The 19383-nt window shown below is 40.7% G+C and overlaps 1 protein-coding gene across 2 annotated transcripts in view; it reads left to right on the top strand.

Moving 5' to 3' along the window:
* kcnn3 (potassium intermediate/small conductance calcium-activated channel, subfamily N, member 3) overlaps window positions 1-13190 on the top strand; it is a 42501-nt gene extending 29311 nt beyond the window's left edge. For both annotated transcript variants that reach the window (XM_040116711.1, XM_040116712.1), the window contains exons 7-10: window positions 3242-3352; window positions 9699-9826; window positions 11072-11141; window positions 12094-13190. In XM_040116711.1, the coding sequence (XP_039972645.1) occupies window positions 3242-3352; window positions 9699-9826; window positions 11072-11141; window positions 12094-12543 (759 nt within the window). In that variant the 3' untranslated portion in view covers window positions 12544-13190. The remainder of the gene's footprint in view (window positions 1-3241; window positions 3353-9698; window positions 9827-11071; window positions 11142-12093) is intronic.
* The last annotated feature ends 6193 nt before the right edge of the window (window positions 13191-19383 follow it).

Genomic DNA, 19383 nt, shown 5'->3' on the forward strand with positions numbered 1-19383 from the left:
AACCGCGTTAGTCCATTAAATGTGTGATTAAACACACACTTTCACAAAGACACACAAAAACCCTCAATTTGCTGGGTTACTCATCCAATCAGTGTTTTAGCGTTTGGAGTACACCTCTTACTGTAATGTTAACACATACACAAAAAGACACAAAACGGGGGGTGGATAGATGGTTGACCCAGGCCCGCTGCTACAGACTGCATCCTCCACATAACACTGACACAGAGCATGACATACACTCTGAGTATGACTCCCACACACACACACTCTCCTCTCCTGTCACACACACAACCACACTCTCGCTACACTCTTCAGAGCGTTCAGAGTGGTCTATTTTCGTGAGGCGTGAGCTTGCAGGTAGAAAGAGAAGGGTGAGGCTTTTACGTGAGGGAGAGCAGGTGCAGCCAGTTGTGGGAAAACACCATGGAAGTGAAGTGAAAAAAAGATTTTCAAAAAACGAAGAGGGGGGGGCAGGGGTGACAGGTTGACGGCAGAGAACAGGGTATGATTTTTTTTTTCTCGGTTGAGAATTATTGTTCTGAGTTTCTGTGGGAGAAATTCTTGCTGTTGTTACTATGACAACACATGAAGGCCAACAGTGGTGGAATATACCACTGCCCCAAGGCTACCTAGGGGTGGGCCAGGTGTTAGTGTGTATAAGTGTGTGCTTTCATGTGTCTGTGTGGGAAGGTGGATGGTGGTAGGCTAGACTACAGGAACATGTTTAAATACAAAGAGCTTCTCATTATACTTACAATAACAAAGCAAAAGATGTATGTTGGCTGAATAAGAGCACACATCAGATGATGCAATTCATGTATGTGTGCATGTTTGCGTATAATAATATGTACATTCATGCATGTTGTTATGAATGGTAACACTTTACTTTAACTCCCCGTATTTAGCATCTATAAGCATTATATTAACATTTAATAAATGGTTTATAACACAATACAGTGTACTTGTACACCGATATAAGCGTTGATTAATGAAGTTGTCCACAGCTATTACTCTCCCTGTGGGTGTCCATAAGAGGTGGCTGCTGTATAAACAGATATCAAATTACAATATGGTAAAGCGTTGCTATAATAATATAAAATATTTCTTCATAGGAGATGTTAGAATTGTTGACAAATACTGTACATGAATAGACACTTAAAATGTCCTCATATCTGTGTACAGCTACTGTTATAAACCATTTATTGAATGTTCACATACTATTTATAAATGTTGGGAGGGCGTTAAAGAAAGTTAAACCATAAAGTTAAAGAGATGCATAGTAGCTACAACTTCAAACCTTTTTGTGCTCTGTGTGCCTCTAAGTGCTTGTTTTCTGCACATTAATTGAGCAAATTAACTTTTTTTTATGCTGAATATCTTCCCTTCTTTCTTTTATACCTTCCTACTAGTTTGGGAAACTATTTTTCGCTGTTCTTTTGTTTTTGTTTTTTCTTTCGCATGAAGAGAGATGCAGTTTTTACCTGGATTGTGTGGATGTTACACAGAAGCACAGATGGGTGATTCCCCCTTTTTTGACAGCTAGGTAGATGGCTGTGCTGTTGTGGAAGGAGGGAGGGAAACACCCAGGCATATGAAACAAATCACAGAAGCACAGCCATCATCAGCCGTGGCACTCTGTGGAGATTGCACAGGGAACCCTGCTGGAATCAAATGGATGCAGGCGTATACACAAACAAACTCTCTCTCTCACACACACAGACACACACACACACACACACAAACACACACACTCATACACACACACACACACACACACACACACGCACGCTCTCACTAGCACATGCATGTACATATACACAAAGCCTGCCTTGACGAACCAATCAGCACCCCGCTGTTTTCGACCAAGGAGGACAATTTTGATCACACATGCAAACACTTACACACTGCTGGGTACATGCACAGGGCACTGCACTTGTACATACTGAGCTCTACCAATTCGTAGAGCTCTCTTTTCCCTAAAGCACTGACATGTATAGATGCTCTAGGGGTTTTTCCATCAGCTCTCATCATATTTTATTCATAGTTTTTGAATAAACACAAATAGAGTGGATGAGTGTATAGACGTGGGCACTAATGCCTGTTTGTGCGTTACATTTTACTGAACCCAGCCAAAGTTATTTTTGGCAAACCTGTCTTATCGTTCAAGAGTGTGCACGATGAAGTCTTGGCTATTTCCTACACGCTTCAGAATGTTGCATGCTCCCTCGCTCTCACTCTTCAACTCACTCTGTTTCTCACCTTATATCTCTTTTATTCCCTCTCTCCCTTTCTCTCCCACTGTGAGTTGCACAAACCCACAAGCAGCCAGGAAGAGCACGCATACATTTCCATTAAACACTGTTAATCTTAATTCATTACTTATCAGATATGTGACCTCATTAACACTGCCTTCTTCTCCATCTTTCTCTCCTCCGATTCCATGCACACACCCTTGCCGCCCACATTCATCCCTCCCTCTATGTTTCCTTCCTTCCCCATTTACATTTACTCATAGCTCTTGACTCTCTTTATCTTTTCTCCCCTTCTCCCTTTTTCCTCTCAGTGCCTGCTGCTTCAGAGGAGCCTGTGAAAACTCAACAGCCCCATTGAAAACAGTGTCTAATCTTAAAGTTAATTAAGTCTGTCTTCCTCCCCGTATTCCTGCTCCTCTTCTCCTCTCAAGCATGTATTTCTGGTTGAGAGACTGCTGTCACTATCACCCAAAGGAATTTGCCATATAGCCCATGTGGGACAAGTTAGAATACAGACAACCCGGTCTGAGTTTTACACTTTTACACTTCCTGCAGACCTCGAACCTCCGTTGACAGGAGGAGACTGACTCCGTGTAATTCAGATTGACAGCATCTAATGAAATGAAATGAGGTAGTGTCAGTCTTTGGTGTGTTTTTGTATCTATACGGGGCATATTTCCCCGCCACATATAGAGGTGATATAGACAGGATCTTACACCAGATGGGTTGGAAGTGAAAATAGACTTGGCTTGCCTCTCAACATGAGGAAATGTTGATCTGGAACAGACCTATAACTCCTAATCCTCTCCTCTCTCCCTTTCACTTCTCCTTCTGTCATCCGGCCCCCTTCCTCACATTCGTCCTCTCTCCCTTCAATCATCTGGGCTAATTCCACGGCCAAAAGCCACCAAATTACCAATCCCTCCTCTGTACTGACTGACTCCGTGCTCTCTTTTCTCATCCTCTTACCTCCCTTCTCCCTCTCTCAGGGTGCAGGCTGTACGGCTCTGGTGGTTGCCGTGGTAGCCAGGAAGCTGGAGCTGACCAAGGCCGAGAAACACGTACACAACTTCATGATGGACACGCAACTCACCAAGAGGGTGTGTAGGCTTGTGTTGTGTCGGTGGTGTGAACGAGTATGTTGTACTTTTGCAGAAAAGAAGCAAAACTGTAATATGTGAAAGAAAGCAAATGTTCTCTGCATGCACCGGGATTGGGCCTCTAACAGAATTGTAATTTATAAAAGAACGGATTTATGTGTAAGCGCCCTTTGGGGGGGACTCTGCACTAGTTTAGGATTTCTTTTGGGTTGGAGACAAGGTGGTTGAGAGCCTGGCTAAATGGCTTGTTGTTGTCACTGCCCCTCCTTCACCCTCCCCAACTACTACCTCACACTATCACCCTGTATTGTTGTGACAGAGGGCCATGTTATTTGAGTGAGTGAAGGCAATAAAAGGTCGTCTCTTTCTTGCTTTCTCTGTTCTGCTCTCTCATTTACCGTCTCTCTTTTTTTCCATCTCCAGTCTTTTTCCCCGCTTGGCCATCCCTCCACCCTCCCACCTCCCCTCTCCTCTGACATTTGCCTCTTTTACAGTAAATCCCTTTCTCTCTTTCTCTCTCTTTCTATCTGTCACCTTCTCTCCCCTCCTTCCTCCTTTGCCCTCTCCTTTCCTTGCCGCCTCCCCCCTGCTTCCCTCCATCTCTCACTCCCACCCTCCTCCAGTCCTTTTCAATTTTTCATACAGTTGAAAGACCCAAGTTTTAAAAATAGCTCCCATATCAAATATGTAGGGTACATTATAGCAGCAGGATATCTGGGTGACTGAATGAAGTAGGATGATCAATAATTTCAGTGTGGATAAAATATCGACAGAGGAGCCAAATCACTCTGTCTCTGTTGGAGCCAGGCTCTCACCTCATATTTCAGCAAACTGCCAGATCAGCCAGAGTGTGTTTTCACAAGACGTTTAGCACCTTTAACCATGTGTGTGCATGTGTATGGGTTTCTGTGAGTGTATGCATGTGCATTACTGACAATCTGGAATTCAGCTGACCATCCAAAGCACTTGTTCCCAGTTTTTTTGGTCCGATGTACGCCCCCCCTCATTTAAAGGATTTTACACTGGATATTTTTCAACACTATTAATTATACAAAAGTTGTATATATATATACATACAGCAACTGCAGATCAATTTTTACATCATGTTCTTTAAATATTTAATTTGTAAATGGAAAATAATATTTTTTTGTAACTTTAAGTCATTGCAATCGATTCATTGTAAAAACATAGATGAAACTGATGCTCTCCTCACATGCTATCAGTCGTTGAACAAAGAAAAAATTCATCCTTTACACTTTTAAGGGAATTGTTTTCTTAAATTACAATCTTAACAAAGAGTCACCAAGTAAGGGAGGTGCCATTCAGTAGTTTCATTCAACACAATACAGTGTGCTGCTTGGTGACATTTCCTTCAATGTGTCTTCGGTAGATACAGTGGTAATTGTCTCCTACTTTTGATTACTTATAGACCAATGATTAAAGCTGTTGTATGCACATTGATTTACATGGTTGAGGCCATTCTCTGCCATATCATCGTAACAAGAGAATAACTCAAGGCTTTATAATGAATAATGCAACGACAGACTCCACATCCTGCCATCATCATATGTGCACACATACACGCGCACAAATAGACACAAAGGTACACACACACTGGTTTTCTACTTCACTGAAAAGGTGCTTCCTTCCCTTTGAGGGATTAAAAGGAAGGTGAATTAAATGCCAATCAGCGACGCTGTTAGCCAGCCTGTGTTTCTGGTATCTTATCTTATCTTTCCAAAAAAAAAGCATTGGGTGTTGTTGTCCACCAGCAACTAAATGCTAGTGCAGAGCTAGACCCACAAATCTGCAAGCAAAGTAACTTCTACAACACACAGTAAAATAAACTTTGCTTCAGACGACATGTACATGTACATGTATATTTTAAGTCGAAGAAAGTGTGGTACTTTTGACACTCTCTGACACATACTAATAACATACTTGAAAATGTTTTCACTTTACATCATTTGAGTGTTCTCTGCTTTCATCCATGGATCATTCAGACACACCCAACAAGAGTGAAGTAGAAACTTTGAAATCTTATGTGGTGCAGACCTAATAACCTTATCAGGGAGGATGATGTGCTTTAAAGACATCGTTCAAAGTTCGGTCCACATGGTTAATTTTCATGCAGTGTTCACTGAAGTGAAGTGTTCCTCTCCCTTTGATAGGATTAACACGGATGTTAATTAAATAGCAGTTAACATAGCCGCTAAGTCCACCATGTGTGTGAGGTTTAAGTGCTCGTGTTTGATGCCAGGGCTTGTTGTCTCGATGCAGAGTGTTAAAGGTGTGTTTAAAGGGCTGGCACTCTGGTTACAGTTTACTGTGACTTCATGCAGGAGTATTGGTTAATTCAGAGCACTGCTGATAGTCCATCTGGTCAGAATATCGCCGCGACATTCACAGAGCACTCTCGACACTGTCAGTGGAGTGGAGTAGTGTCTCCCTACTTTTGATGGCACTAAGATGTCAATTAAATGCCACTCATTGAAGTAATAAGCCTATTGAATGTGTGAATATGGCTGACATAGTCAGTTTCTGAGGTCAGTACTTTTATTTAATGCTTTTTAAATTGTGTTGCAAGAGTTGAAAATGTTAGGTCTTTATAGAAATTTGTACTCTGAACGTTGGATCATTGGTTAATTCAGAGCACTTTCCGAAGTCCCTGTGGCAAATTCAGAGCTTCACCCTCTCTGAATATTCAGAGTGCACTCTGGGCTCTGGCCAAGGAGGAGGTGCTGCAGTGCCTTCCAATGTTTACAGCACCAGCCAAACGGGAGCAATCTAACCCTTGAAGATTCCTCCTTAGCTAGCTTTCGCTCCACACAGTAAAAATAACTCCTCCGCTGACGTCTTTTAATTCACTCGCAAGTCAATGGATCCTTATTAGTGTAGACGTATTGGGAGAGTGACAAGAATTAATTTGACACACAACGGATGCATTAACACATCTCTGATGTTTTTCACTTTTTACCAATTGAACCTGAGTGTAATCAGAGTGTACTGATTTATGAAGATGTCTATGGTGTACTATGGGTGTTGTCCAGCAAATAATTTCATTCAGGAGACGAAAAATGTATTAAACCACCAGTTGAAGCCAGTTATTATTTAAATTCTATGAAATGCTCTGTTAACCCTCATTGTTTTGTTTGATCCTTGAGTGAACCCCTCAGCTTTTGCTTTAGAGGGTAGGACAGTGATATTTGTCTTGGGTTTGTGTGCATTAATGGATATTTGACCATATTTGTGTGTCTGACTGTGTGCGTGTGTGTGTGTGTGTGTGTGTGTGTATGTGTATGTGTGAGAGAGAGAAAGATACTTGTCTCTTCCCTTTGTCACTATGCCAGTGAGGGGAAGGTCAGAGCAGGTAAGGACACGTGGCGCCGTGGCACATGGATGAGGTGAGAGGTTGTTGCCAAGGTAATTGGCCTGTTTGTTTATGTTTTATGCTCTTCTAGAAAACACCATTGTATCTCTAGCACCACAGTACATAATTACTAATTGCATACACAGGTCATTAAGACCCTCCAGGGTTGGAAGCTTTAAGCGCCTCTGCTTTTCCTCTAATGTTAGAAAAATATTTCCATCCCTACGAAAAATGAAGGTAAAACAATCAAAGATTATTTTTTCCCCCTATTTCAGTTAAACAACAAAGGAAGTTTCAGGGTCCATTCTTATTTTTTTAATTTGTGATACCAATATTTATATATTTGAGTTCATGCTTATTTTGAAAAAGTTAATTAACATGACTGGTATAATTCATAGTATTTGTAGTATCTGTAATGAACTCTTTAAAATATTTCTATTTGTGCTGATTGATTTGTACTCCACGATATGTCATCAACTGCTCAACATGCTGAGGTGCGGAAACCCCTTGTCTTAACAGATTTCACATGTACCTGCCATACGGTGTGCCGTGTAGGGGAGCAGCCAGAACAGATATTTGACCCAAACCAGCCATATGGCCCCAACATCGTTGCCCAAGTACAGGCCATATGGTCCAGGGATGGCTGCTGCTGCTGTCATTGGGTTTCTCGTGGAGTATTCTTAGTAGTTCATGTTGAGTCTTTAAATTCTTGTTAATGGAGTTGCCGTCTTTGCCACAGTTTCCACATGAACTCCCAGGAGGAGAGAGAAAGACAAATAAAGAGTGTGGTGCAGATGAATTAAGTGTAAAACACAAACAGTATGTGGTATTACCGCTCCCTGTTATTTGCATGTCCCTGTTATTAGCATGTCAAGCAGTTTCGAGGGATGAGGCTTTAGCATCATCTAATTAAATGGCCTGAATTGTGTAAACAGGCTCCCTCTGCAACGCTGGACAGATGTTGGAAGTTTGCATGAAAACTTCCACAGTGAGCTGGCCCAACAGACACAAGATGCCGTCATTCATCATATTTCACTCGACCTTCAGTGCTTAATCAACTGATATTTCAACGGATGAAATAGGATTTGACCAGGATCAGTTTACGAATGGGCCTGTAGATATGTAGGGTAGTAAATGTGCTCTTCAGTAACCTGGCCTATGGTTAAAACTAGAGGAGCTGTGTTTTATTCAATCATAATTCAGACAAATTAACTCTTTACTTACTGTCACTGGTTCCAGATATCCTTTCAAACTGTGTACGCTGTTGTGATTTTAAATTTTATGCTAAAACACTAACTAAAAAAATGCAACACTACCAACAGTGATGAGGACATCAGTGCCGCAGGCCCACTGACAACATGTCATGGTTGTGATGCCTCTTTAGGATCTTTGCAGCTCTGTCAGTGCCTGTCTTTGCTATATGGATGGGAGTTCTGTAATCCCATTGATTCAAACTGGGGGATGAGCCTCAGAGGAACATGCAATATCAGGGTTTACCTCATAATGCAACCCTACATTTACATCCAAATCACTCATTTGTCATAGCCTGTGAACTAAACATGAATATTTTTTTTATTTTTTATTTTTTTATTTTATTCACATGAGATTTACATACTATATATGAATATCTTATCAGTAAACAAGCTGTATAAATGTAAAGACTGAATACATTTGTGATGCTAACTGTCATTAAGATTGACTGGTAACATGGCAAGTTAGCTGTATGACTCAAGCTCCTGGAGGGGCCTTATATATTATCTACACTATATGTTAGATTAGCTCTTTTTGGTTTGACTTCCTCTGTGTCATTGAAAACACATCTGCAAGGCCCAGGGCCTCCTACTCTCTTCATCTGTAGCCAAAAGTGCGTGTATGTCTACATGTGTGTATGTGGAGGCGTGCATATGTGTGAGCAGTCCTTGACTGCGGTGGATGGGTGCTGATTAGCCAAGCTGCTGGGGTCTTTTGTGCTCCTCAGACGGGGGTATAATTGTTCTTTGTTCAGTGCTCAGCATCCCTTTGATGTCTCTCATTCAATTTATGTCCTTAGAGATTCTCTCTCCCTTTTCCCTTCTCCCTTCTCTGTTGTATCCACCCGCGCTTTTTGCGCTGGGTGTCAGACCCCTGTGTTGTAATTACATAGCAACCTATAGAAATATACAGTACATGAAACATACAGGAGCAGATATGAATATAAATTAATGTAACAGAATCCTGATCTCGGTCCACAGAAATCGACCTGAAGGCTACACTGACATTTTGAATTTGTATTTTATTAAATCACAGCAATCTCGCATTGAGATGATACAAACTAAAAGCATCTGAAGCCTATGTCTGACCACTGAAATGGAGAAAAATAACCATCCTGTGGTTGACTCTGGCTTTCAGGCTTTCCATAAGTGAGCATCATTACATAGGCTATTTCTTTAATGTGTCTCTTCTGCAGGGTTGAGGATTGTCAGATAGTTTAATGGCAGCGAGTCATGAGGCTGTTGTTTTTCTCAGTTGTTGTCATAAATAAATCACTGAAGATCACTGGTCTTAATGAACTGCAGTGATACTGTGCTGAATTACTTTCCACTAACCAAGATAATGCGGCCCATTTGAGTTAATCTCAGATATAATGTGTCATATAGACAGACCAAGTGAAGAGAGAAGTGTGTGTGAGAGACTCCTGTTGGTTCTCATTGCCAAATCTCCCTAAGGAGAGATCTGTTTATGCACGCATGAAAAGCATTGGCAAGCAAGCTGGTGTGTGCAGAGAGAGTCAGAAAGAATGAGGGCAGCTTCTAAGAAGAGAAAGATGGTTAAGTGTTTTTGTTTGTTTGTTTTTTATGCAGAGAGACAATGGAGAATGGAGAGAAAAAGTGAAAGAGAACAGGGATGGCCAAACCTGTTGCCTGCTTCAGTTGCCAAAGGCTACCTGTTGCTAACAATAAGTGTGTATGTGTGCTTGTGTTTATTGTTTGGGAGCAGATAAAGAATGCCGCGGCTAACGTGCTAAGGGAGACCTGGCTCATCTACAAACACACCAAGCTGATGAAGAAGATCGACCACTCCAGAGTCCGCAAACACCAGCGGAAATTCCTCCAGGCTATACATCAGTGAGACCACACCTCACATGCATGCACCCACACATACACGACGGGCGCGCGCACACATAAGCACATGCAAACAGCCCTTGCACACAACAGTGCTGCTGAGTTGATGAAGCCTTTGAAATCAACTGTACTTTCTATCCACCCACAGGTTGAATAAACACTGATAATCAGATAAAGTGCATGAATCCCTGCACACACACACACACACACACACACACACACACACACACACACACACACACACACACACACACAAAATGAATCATCATCTACTTAAGGGCAGGTTCACTCCAGGCAAATACAGTTGTGGGACTGGATAATCAGTGCATTGTGTACTATAAGAGACACTTTGATCATCATATCATCGTATTAAAGAGTGTTGTTGATGATACAAATAAAACAGCGGAACTTAATCACACAATTGCAAATAATTTATCCCTTAGCATTGTTTAGTTATATGTGAATGGCCATTTTAATATCTTGTTTTGTAAAAGATATTTGTATATCCTCTGTCTAGCATCAAAATTAAGTGGCCATTTAATGTTGCTTGCTCCTTTCATCTTGAACAGTTTGGTCAAGACTTGTGAATATTAACAAGTGCCTTCAAAAGCCAAGTCAAGGGTCAAGATTCCTAAGACTTTTTTAAGTTGTAACATGGAAAGGCTAATCCCGAATCATGTGGATGAGAGGCTGATTCTGTGAACACAGTAACTAAAAGCATCCTGCACTTCATTATAATGGAAGGAGCCAAAGGATTTTTTTCAAGAAAACACAGAATAGACCTTTAGTTTACTAATTATTGCATTATGTTTTCAGAATCATCCAGGTCCTATCTATAATTAGACTGAAGACATATTTATTTTGTTTAGCTAAGTGCTCAAATTTTTTAAACTGATTTCATTCCCCTTAGTTTATTTCTCTTTAGGTTTCTTCATATTAACTATAATATTCAGTTATTCTAGACCTTAAGGTCTCAGTCTACATTCTGTTTGTGTATATTTCCACCTGCATTACAAAATTACAGTGTTTCAGAGCACACTGTGTGCTAGCTGTGTTTGTCCATTCCTATCCAGCGACAGATTGCAGGTAGAAATTAAGCTGAAGTAGGCAAGGTGACCGCTCCACAGTGTTGTTGCCTGGACCCGGGGGGATTAGCTCTCTGGACCAACCCCTGTGTGTTTACTGGGTTTCAACTTTTTATGTGTGTTTGTTTATTTTATGTGTGTACGTGTGCGTATCTGTTTGCAGATTACGCAGTGTGAAAATGGAGCAGAGGAAGCTCAGTGATCAGGCCAACACACTAGTGGACCTCTCAAAGGTGAGACACACAAATACACAGCTGACATACTCATCTGTGCTCTTCATTTATGTAGGACATATACTTATAACCATCGTACATGTGAATAACTCAAACTCTTTGCCCCCAAAATATTCCACAACATTCCTGTGTTTTTCACGCTGACCTGCCCGTTTCTGTGGAATTGCATCGCCTAGCAACCGGAACAAGTGTTGAAACAGGGATGACTGAGTGAGAGAGCGAGGAGGAAATGAGAGTAGGGAGGGGAGTGCTCATGTTTTGCTGTTACTGTGTGGGAGTCTGAGTGAGAATGTGAGCACACACGTGTGTGTGTGTGTGTGTGTGTGTGTGTGTGTGTGTGTGTGTGTTTGTGTGTGTGTGTGCGTGTGTGTGTGTGTGTGTGTGTGTGTGTGTGTATGTGACTGTGAAAGAGAGAGTGGGGAGGGAATGAAATAGAGACTTGAATAAGAGGAAGAAAGAGATGGGGTGAGGGTGTATGCGTTTTGTGTCTTTCCACGGAGCAATACCTTTAGCACTAGCTATATTGCAATTACGCCAGTGACTCCATCTCAAATGGCCACTTGTGCGTTTACCATGGTTACGGAGTCCAGGATGTGCAAGGCAGGGACACTCTGCTGCCTTCCTTTCATTGTCTCTCCTGGCTCTTATTTCTTCACAATGTTATAACACCAAAATAAATACTTCCCTCCAGCCTCTTCTTCATTCCAGCTTCTACTCCCTCTTGGACAGTTTTTCCTTTTGCTCAGTGTCTCATATACTCCTCCCTAGCCCTTGCTTGCCCTCTTTCCACTTTTACCATCTCTTCTCATTCCATCCAGATTCTTTTTCTTTAAATAAGCTTTATTAAAGCAACCCTCATAATACTCCTGTTTATGTATTTGCAATCTGTCTTCCTTCTTCAAAGTACCCTGGGTGCACAGAGTCATCTCACGTTATCCCATCCTCTCCATAGATGCAGAGCGTCATGTATGAGCTGATGTCGGAGCTCAACGACCGCAGCGAGGACTTGGAGCGCCAGATGCTATCCCTGGAGCAGCGGGTGGAGCAGCTCACCGCCGGCTTCAACGCCCTCCCTGCCCACCTCTCAGCCACCCTCAGCGCCCAGCACGCCGCCCTGGTCCACCTGCTGCGAGAGAGGGATGCGAGAGATGTAAGAGGAGGAGGAGGAGGTGGAGGAGGAGGAGGAGGAGGAGGAGGATGTGCAGTGGTCCCTCTGTCCCAAGCAGCTTCTTTAACCACTGCCCCAGCTTCAGTTTCTCCAATCCAGGTCATAGCTCCAGCACCACCCTCAGCCCAGGTCCCTACTTTGGCCTTGGACTCCCCTCTGTCGCCCCCACCACCGAGCCCAGAGGGGAGCCTGGAGGCTAGTCCCAACCCGAACACCTGCACCTCCAGCTGCTGAAGAAGCTCTGAGGACCAGGAGAGGACAAATCTGGGGACAAAACAGGGAGAAAGGAAGGGGGGCTGTGCCAGTCCCCTCACTTCAGACTAAAGGAGAGGAATGAGGGAGGAGGAGGGGAGAAATGAGAGGTGATCCTCTGAAACTAATGCTCCATGAGAGAGGGATGAAGACGGGACTATGAGGAAAAATAATGGGATTAAGATGGAGTGCCAGTGTGAATGATGAGACATGTGAGGAACTTTGGGGCGCTTTCCTTAACGATGGGAAGGAGAAGAAAAATGGAGATAAAATGGAGACTCTAAAAGGTGCGAGGGGGAGGAAGGATGTCAAGAGGGTGAGAAATGGCGGTAGAGAGGATGAGGAGGGGGAAGAACAGAGGAGGAGAAATAACAAGGAATAATTATATGAACTCAGAGCTCCTAAATGGAATCCACTCCAATTACTGAAAAGGCCTTTTATTCTCTCTATCTCTTTCTCTCTTTCTATCTCTCTCTCCTTCCCCCTCTCCCAGTCTCTCTCTCCTTTCATCAGGAATTAATGACCATGACTTTTTATCCTTATGATGTATTTTCTATCTGAATGCTAATTGTGTGTTAACGAGCATCCCTTTAACAAAAGGTTCTATCAATACGACCACGATTAAAAAAAAAACAACAAAAAAAAAACTAGTGGCATGCACCGCGCACACAAACGTACACACACACACTCGACGCACGCACGCGCGCACACACTCAGACACATACACACACACACACACACACTTTCATGCACAAATTATATCTAATCATCATCCACACAATACAAGTTACAGCAGAAAAGTAAATATACAATCGTTCACAATGCAGGCCCTATTTCCACTCACACAAAGAAATGAATGCACCAGCCCATAAAATAATACTAAAGCCTATACTGCCAAGATCTCGATGCACTGTCAAACTCCACAGAGCACTGCCAAGCAATGTAGATACACTGTAAAAAATGTTCATCCTAATGACTTATCTTTTGTGGGGGTGAGGTAATGCAGTAGTTTAGACTTCGCATAGTTGTGACATTTTAAGTAGTCAGTTGGGAGAACTGTAACGGTTCACCGAACTACATAAATTACAAGTCAAGCTGAAATAAGCTGACATGATACTGAGGGACATGAGTCATCATGAGGTCTGTATGTGATGACGAAGACAGTAGCAGATGATGAAATAACATAACACAACTATATCAGGACTTTATTACTGCATTCACTGATTTACAGATTAAGTTGAACCGATGTTTAACTGTACATGTAGGTTTGCTGTACCAAAATGAGACATTAAGAGTTTAGATTTTGTTTAATTTCTGTGAACATTTCCTATGTAAACCTCAGAGAAAATGGACAATTAATAGTTGTATCAAGTGCATTAATACTGGGATGGTTGTTGGAAGAACAATTAGGTTATAACGTAAGCATTCATTAAATTGGCACTTCAATCTGGCTGATTGAACTATTTATGAATCACTGACTCTACAACACAGAGCTTTGCACAAACTTAATGCTCCACATTCAGGGAGTCTTTTCATTATATGCTATTAAAACATTTACTGGAGTCTATCCACCCAGAGGCATACCAAAATAAATCAAAACCTTATCCATCAATAATAAACGATCTGTTTAGTCTTTTACTTGTGTGGCTGAAGTCAGTGAAGTCAAATTGACTGAGATACTGTAGTGTCTTTTGTTTTGCTGTCAATTTCTGAAAAGAAATTACTAAAACATAGATTTTTACATGATTAATTTAATTGACTTTAAAATATGACGATTTAACTGAATGATTATAAGTTGATGTGATTAATATTTTTTCACGGTGTACGGTTGTGTCGATGACCCTTCATGAAGGGAAGATAGCTGTTGCCATCCTTTTTCAAGCCTGCAGTCCCCAAACAACTCACTGTTATCATGAATGTATTCTGTGTAAAGAAATATACTCCCTTGCATGCTCGATCACTTAAACTGCCATGCAGACCCAGGAACAGACACCCACACACACGGAGACACACACACATACACACACACCTCGACAACCAAAGTGCTCTCTCTTAAATGGACTTCAATAAGAGGCAGGGAACGCTGCTGTCACTGGGGACAAAAGATAGCAGGAGGCGTTGCAGATATCTTGACAATATTTCTGAGGGAATAACTGTGAAAATCTGGGCATGGACTTGTTACAGTGCGGTACATGGACTGCTCTTCACTGCTTTAAGACAGATCAAGGTGGACTACGGATGAACACAAGGGAACACAAATAAACCTTATAAAGGAAAATGGCCATGGAGGAACAGGTGTTCATGAAACAAATAAAAACATAGGAAGAGAATAAGGTATATCTGAGACGAATTACAATGGTGTGATGGGAAAAGAGACAAGCCTACCCTTGCATTGGATCGAAAACTGTCTTATAGCGACACGCTGTGGCCGGAATACTGAATTACATACGCTTGGAATATTGTACAGTATGCTGTTAACGAAATCTAGCTTTGTATTGCTTAGTCTTTTCTACCATTATGATTAAACGCAGTTATAGCTAATATCTAATATTATTAAACTATAGTATTCTTCTCATTCGTCATGACAATTATTATAAATATATGTATTAACAATACGTTAAATAATTATGAACAAGGAAAGTGCCGTTTGAGGTTGAAATTATTTTGTAATTTTATTTTATCAGAGAGAATTAATAAAGTATATATCTATAACATTACAGTTTCCATGTTTTCTCTGTTGCCGTTATTTTTATTTTATTTTACATTATTTTTTTATTTTATTTTCATTGTATTCTTTTTTCGGTGCTTAACATGGCGAGGAAACAAAACATTTCTTGATTTCTTAATTCACGCTGTAGCCTACAGTTTAGATATCTATTTTAAAGTGCATTCCATTTCGCTTAATGTGCGATAACAGTACGCACATTTTGCGTTTAATTTTGTGCGTCTCCACACCGAACAATTACCGTTTGGACACTAAATACTGAAACAGGCCAATTTCAGAATTTTCACAGGCTATTTTTGATGTATTTTGTCAGTCACTAATGGGCCAATTGTGCACAATGTGTCACTGTAAGAAGATTATCTCTCTCTGTGACTGTGGCCATCTCATAATGGGGGCTTATAACTTTGTTTTGTTTTTTTTTCTGTTGGATAGGAAACAGTAAAAGCGAACCCGGTGTCAGGGATGTACACATTCTCTGTTTGCTATCAGGTTGCTATGGATGCAGTTGTTCCCGGGCGACGCTGACTTTCACCGTCTCATCCTCTCGCGATGTTTGAAGAAAGCACCATGGACAACGACTTGAAAACGGTTGATAAATCAACTGTAGCTAATTTTAAAGTGAGTTGGTTGTGTTTTTAAATAATATTTAAAGTTTGTGAGTTGATTTTTTCTTTCATGATGGGGCGTAAAACTGTTAGATGCTGGAGTTTTGAGCTTGCTAGGTTATAGATTAGTTAACTCTAGTTGGAAAAGTGAGTAAACAATTAAGACTTCAAAAACGTACTGACTGCATAATTGAGATGTTGCCAAGTCAGCGTGATAAAGCGAAAACACTTTGCAAATTCCCGTTTATTGCAATAAACTGGTTAATAAACTTTGGTTTCTTTGAACCAATGTTGTTAGCAATGGCCGGACAAAAAGTAGGCTACCGAAAGAAATTTCAAAATTGCAAGACAACTAACATTAAGCTAGTCAGGGCGAGGTTAACGCTATCAGAATCAGTAATAAACATTTGTTTTATGTTACAAGGAAATGGAGACTTGTCGTTGACGTGGCTCACAAGTAAGAACAATAAACCCAATAAAGACATGCAAATCATACAAACTGAGGTAATACTTATTTGCTAAAACTGTATAAATAAATACGGAAGGTATGGCTATACAGGGAGCAGCAAAGTGCAGATCTCTGCAGGTGTATGTCTAAGTGTTGGAGTGCAACGTCCTTCACATAAATGACATTCAAAGTAAACTGATGTTTTAAAAAAAGATTATGTATTTTCTCGTGTGTGTGCGTGCGTGCGTGCGTATGTGTGTATGTGCCTGTGTTAATCCATGTGTGTAACTTCAGGAAATCGTCCAGACCTGTTACAGTCAGTGTCCAAGCCTCCTTCTGTTCATCAGGTCTTAGTTTCTGCTGTGTCAGCGTTCTCTATACTGGCACCAACCATCACCGACATCATCACCGAGCGTGGGACTCTGTGAGTGGAAGTGGAGACAGGCGTTGGACATGTGTATGTCTGTGTCTGGTCTTACCTTTGTCAACTTTGGGGATCAATTTCACATTTTAATCCAGCTAATTAGGGAAGTCGTGATAAAAGTGGTATCCTCAATTTGTTTTCACTGCATTTGTATTCAGCACATACAAAAATGACTTGTGCCTTAATTGAGATTAAGTTATAGTTTGGGAAAATGTTGTGGTTGTACCAAGCATGTGTTGGTTATGATTAGGTTTGCAATCAACCTCCTACAACCTTTACCTGACATATAAGTCAATGCAATAACAGTGAATATAAAGTGCAATAATTCAGTTGAACTCTGAATACAGCAAGAAAAAATCTAATTTACTTGTGGCAGAAATAAGAACAAAACACACAAATATGAGGAAAAAAATTGTGCTCACATCTACTACAATGGTTGATGTGGCTACGGAACTGACTTTCAATTAGGTCCTTGTTTAACTGATTAAAATGCCTTTGGTAACAGCATTTCAGATCACTCATTCAGTCATACTATTTTCGATTTTTCTGTAATTAAGATTGTGGTGGGAAGTGTTTTTTGCCAGTGAAAGATGCATTTTATAACACAAGATTGTTTGTTTTAGGATTTGCATAGTGTTTGTCAGACATCTTCATTCTAATTCTCTCTTGTCTCTTGCCTTTGACTTTTTGTTTTGTTCACTTGAACAATTTTTCACTGTGTGGATTTGTCCGTCTATTATTGGCAGAGTAAAAGGTTTTTAAATACTGTATGATTACCAGTGGGTAGCCTACATTCTTCATCAGGATAGTGAAAACACCACTGTCATCTGTCTAGATTTGTCAGAAAAAGGACAACACAACTTAAAGTATTTATTTGTTATATCACATTATTTGTGCATGGATTGTCAAAATGTAGCTAAGCTTTTTTTTTCAATAATTGCTCACTGGACATACCTCATGATGTGAAATGGTGAGTCACAGTCAATACACTGAGATCCTAACAACAACTTGTTATATATTCCTTATATTATTCCTTATACCTTCCTTATATTCAGGGCTTCTTACTCATCGATGGTAGTTGAGTAAAAGCTACGGTATTTAAATTAAACACCCTCCTATTAGTTCACACCAATGCCCGTCGCAAAGGTGACAACACACCAATCTTCTCAAGGTTTATCATCTGTAAGTAAATTTACTTGATCATGAAGGCAGTCAAAGCATTAACACAATCTCGCCTTAACAGAGGACATTGATTTTTATTTTTTCACAAAGCAAGCATCGTAAAGACCCAGACTGTTGTATGTTTAGCCAAGGATTGAAAATAATAAGAGTAACAAAGGTGTGAAAGCCAGGCAGCCTGAGGCACATACCCAAATGTGATGAGCTTGTTATCTGTGTTGTTTACTGGCAGGCTCGATTGCCTCAGGGCTTTCATCATCTCTCTCAGACTACACTGCATTTTCATGATTGTGTTCTGTAACTTTAAGGTCCAGGCAAAGTCCGTAGCCTAGTTTTTTAACATTCTTCTCTGTGCTTCTATCTTTTTCTCTCCACCTGTCTATCCACCTCTCTCCATTTTTCAGGACTCCCATTTAGCCTTTTAGGATTGCTGTTTGAGCCAAGGCTACAAAAGGACCCAGAGAAAGCTGAACTAATAGGTAGAAGATTTGATTACCTGAAAAAAATGGGAATTGGGATATGTTTTTACTCATATCCCAGCCAAATTTAGCCAAAAGAAGAATATATAAGAATATTTTATTACACAATAACAGTTTGCTAAAAGCAACAGCAAGAAATGGCATTTTATTAAATGTAAATGAGGTACATCAGTAGAATGAGCAAAGCCTACATTTTTGTAGGTTTTAAGCCATTTATTAAAAAACATAAAATTTTGTATGACAGCTGACCACTTTCCAAAGTGACGTGTGTGTGCTTTAAAAAATGCGTAGCTGTGGCTCGGCAGGTAGCGTGAGCTGTCCACTCATCACAAAGTTGGCGGGTCAATCCCAGGCTCCTGTCCAGGTGTTGATTAAGACATTGAAACCCAGTTGTTGTTGATAATTACACTTTGATTAGTGCCATGCATGGTAGCTTGTTTGCCATAGGTGAGTGTCAATGAATGAATGAGTGCCTATATAAGTGCAGTCCATTTAAAAAATCACAAATCACTTTGAACAGGAGCATCAGATATTGTGTGTCCTTTTTATACTTTTCTTCCCTATGACTGCCCAGATATGACCCTTGTGGTGACTGGTTGCCACTTACCTGTAGAGCAACAACACTCGAACAATGGATTCTCATGAGATACTCAGATAAACAGTTATTCCATTGAGTAACTGTTAAGGAACACATTCTTTTTGGCTAATGGTTCACCCTTCATCCCAACTTTATTAAGGTGACTCTATTTAAAATTTGCATTTTAATCCTCTCCCTTATCTCTAAAATTAAAGACCTCACTAAAGAGATTTTTTTCTAAGTGCTCCAGAGGATAATTTGACAATGCAATTTCTAACGAAATACATAGTTCACATGCATGCACTCACACAGAGCATACATCAACACAGCCATGTGGTTTCCTCGTGTATCTTTTTCTCCAAGCCTGGTTGATTCTGCTGAACTT

This window comes from Xiphias gladius, chromosome 22 (assembly GCF_016859285.1).
Source record: "Xiphias gladius isolate SHS-SW01 ecotype Sanya breed wild chromosome 22, ASM1685928v1, whole genome shotgun sequence".
NCBI classification, from domain to species: Eukaryota; Metazoa; Chordata; class Actinopteri; order Istiophoriformes; family Xiphiidae; genus Xiphias; species Xiphias gladius.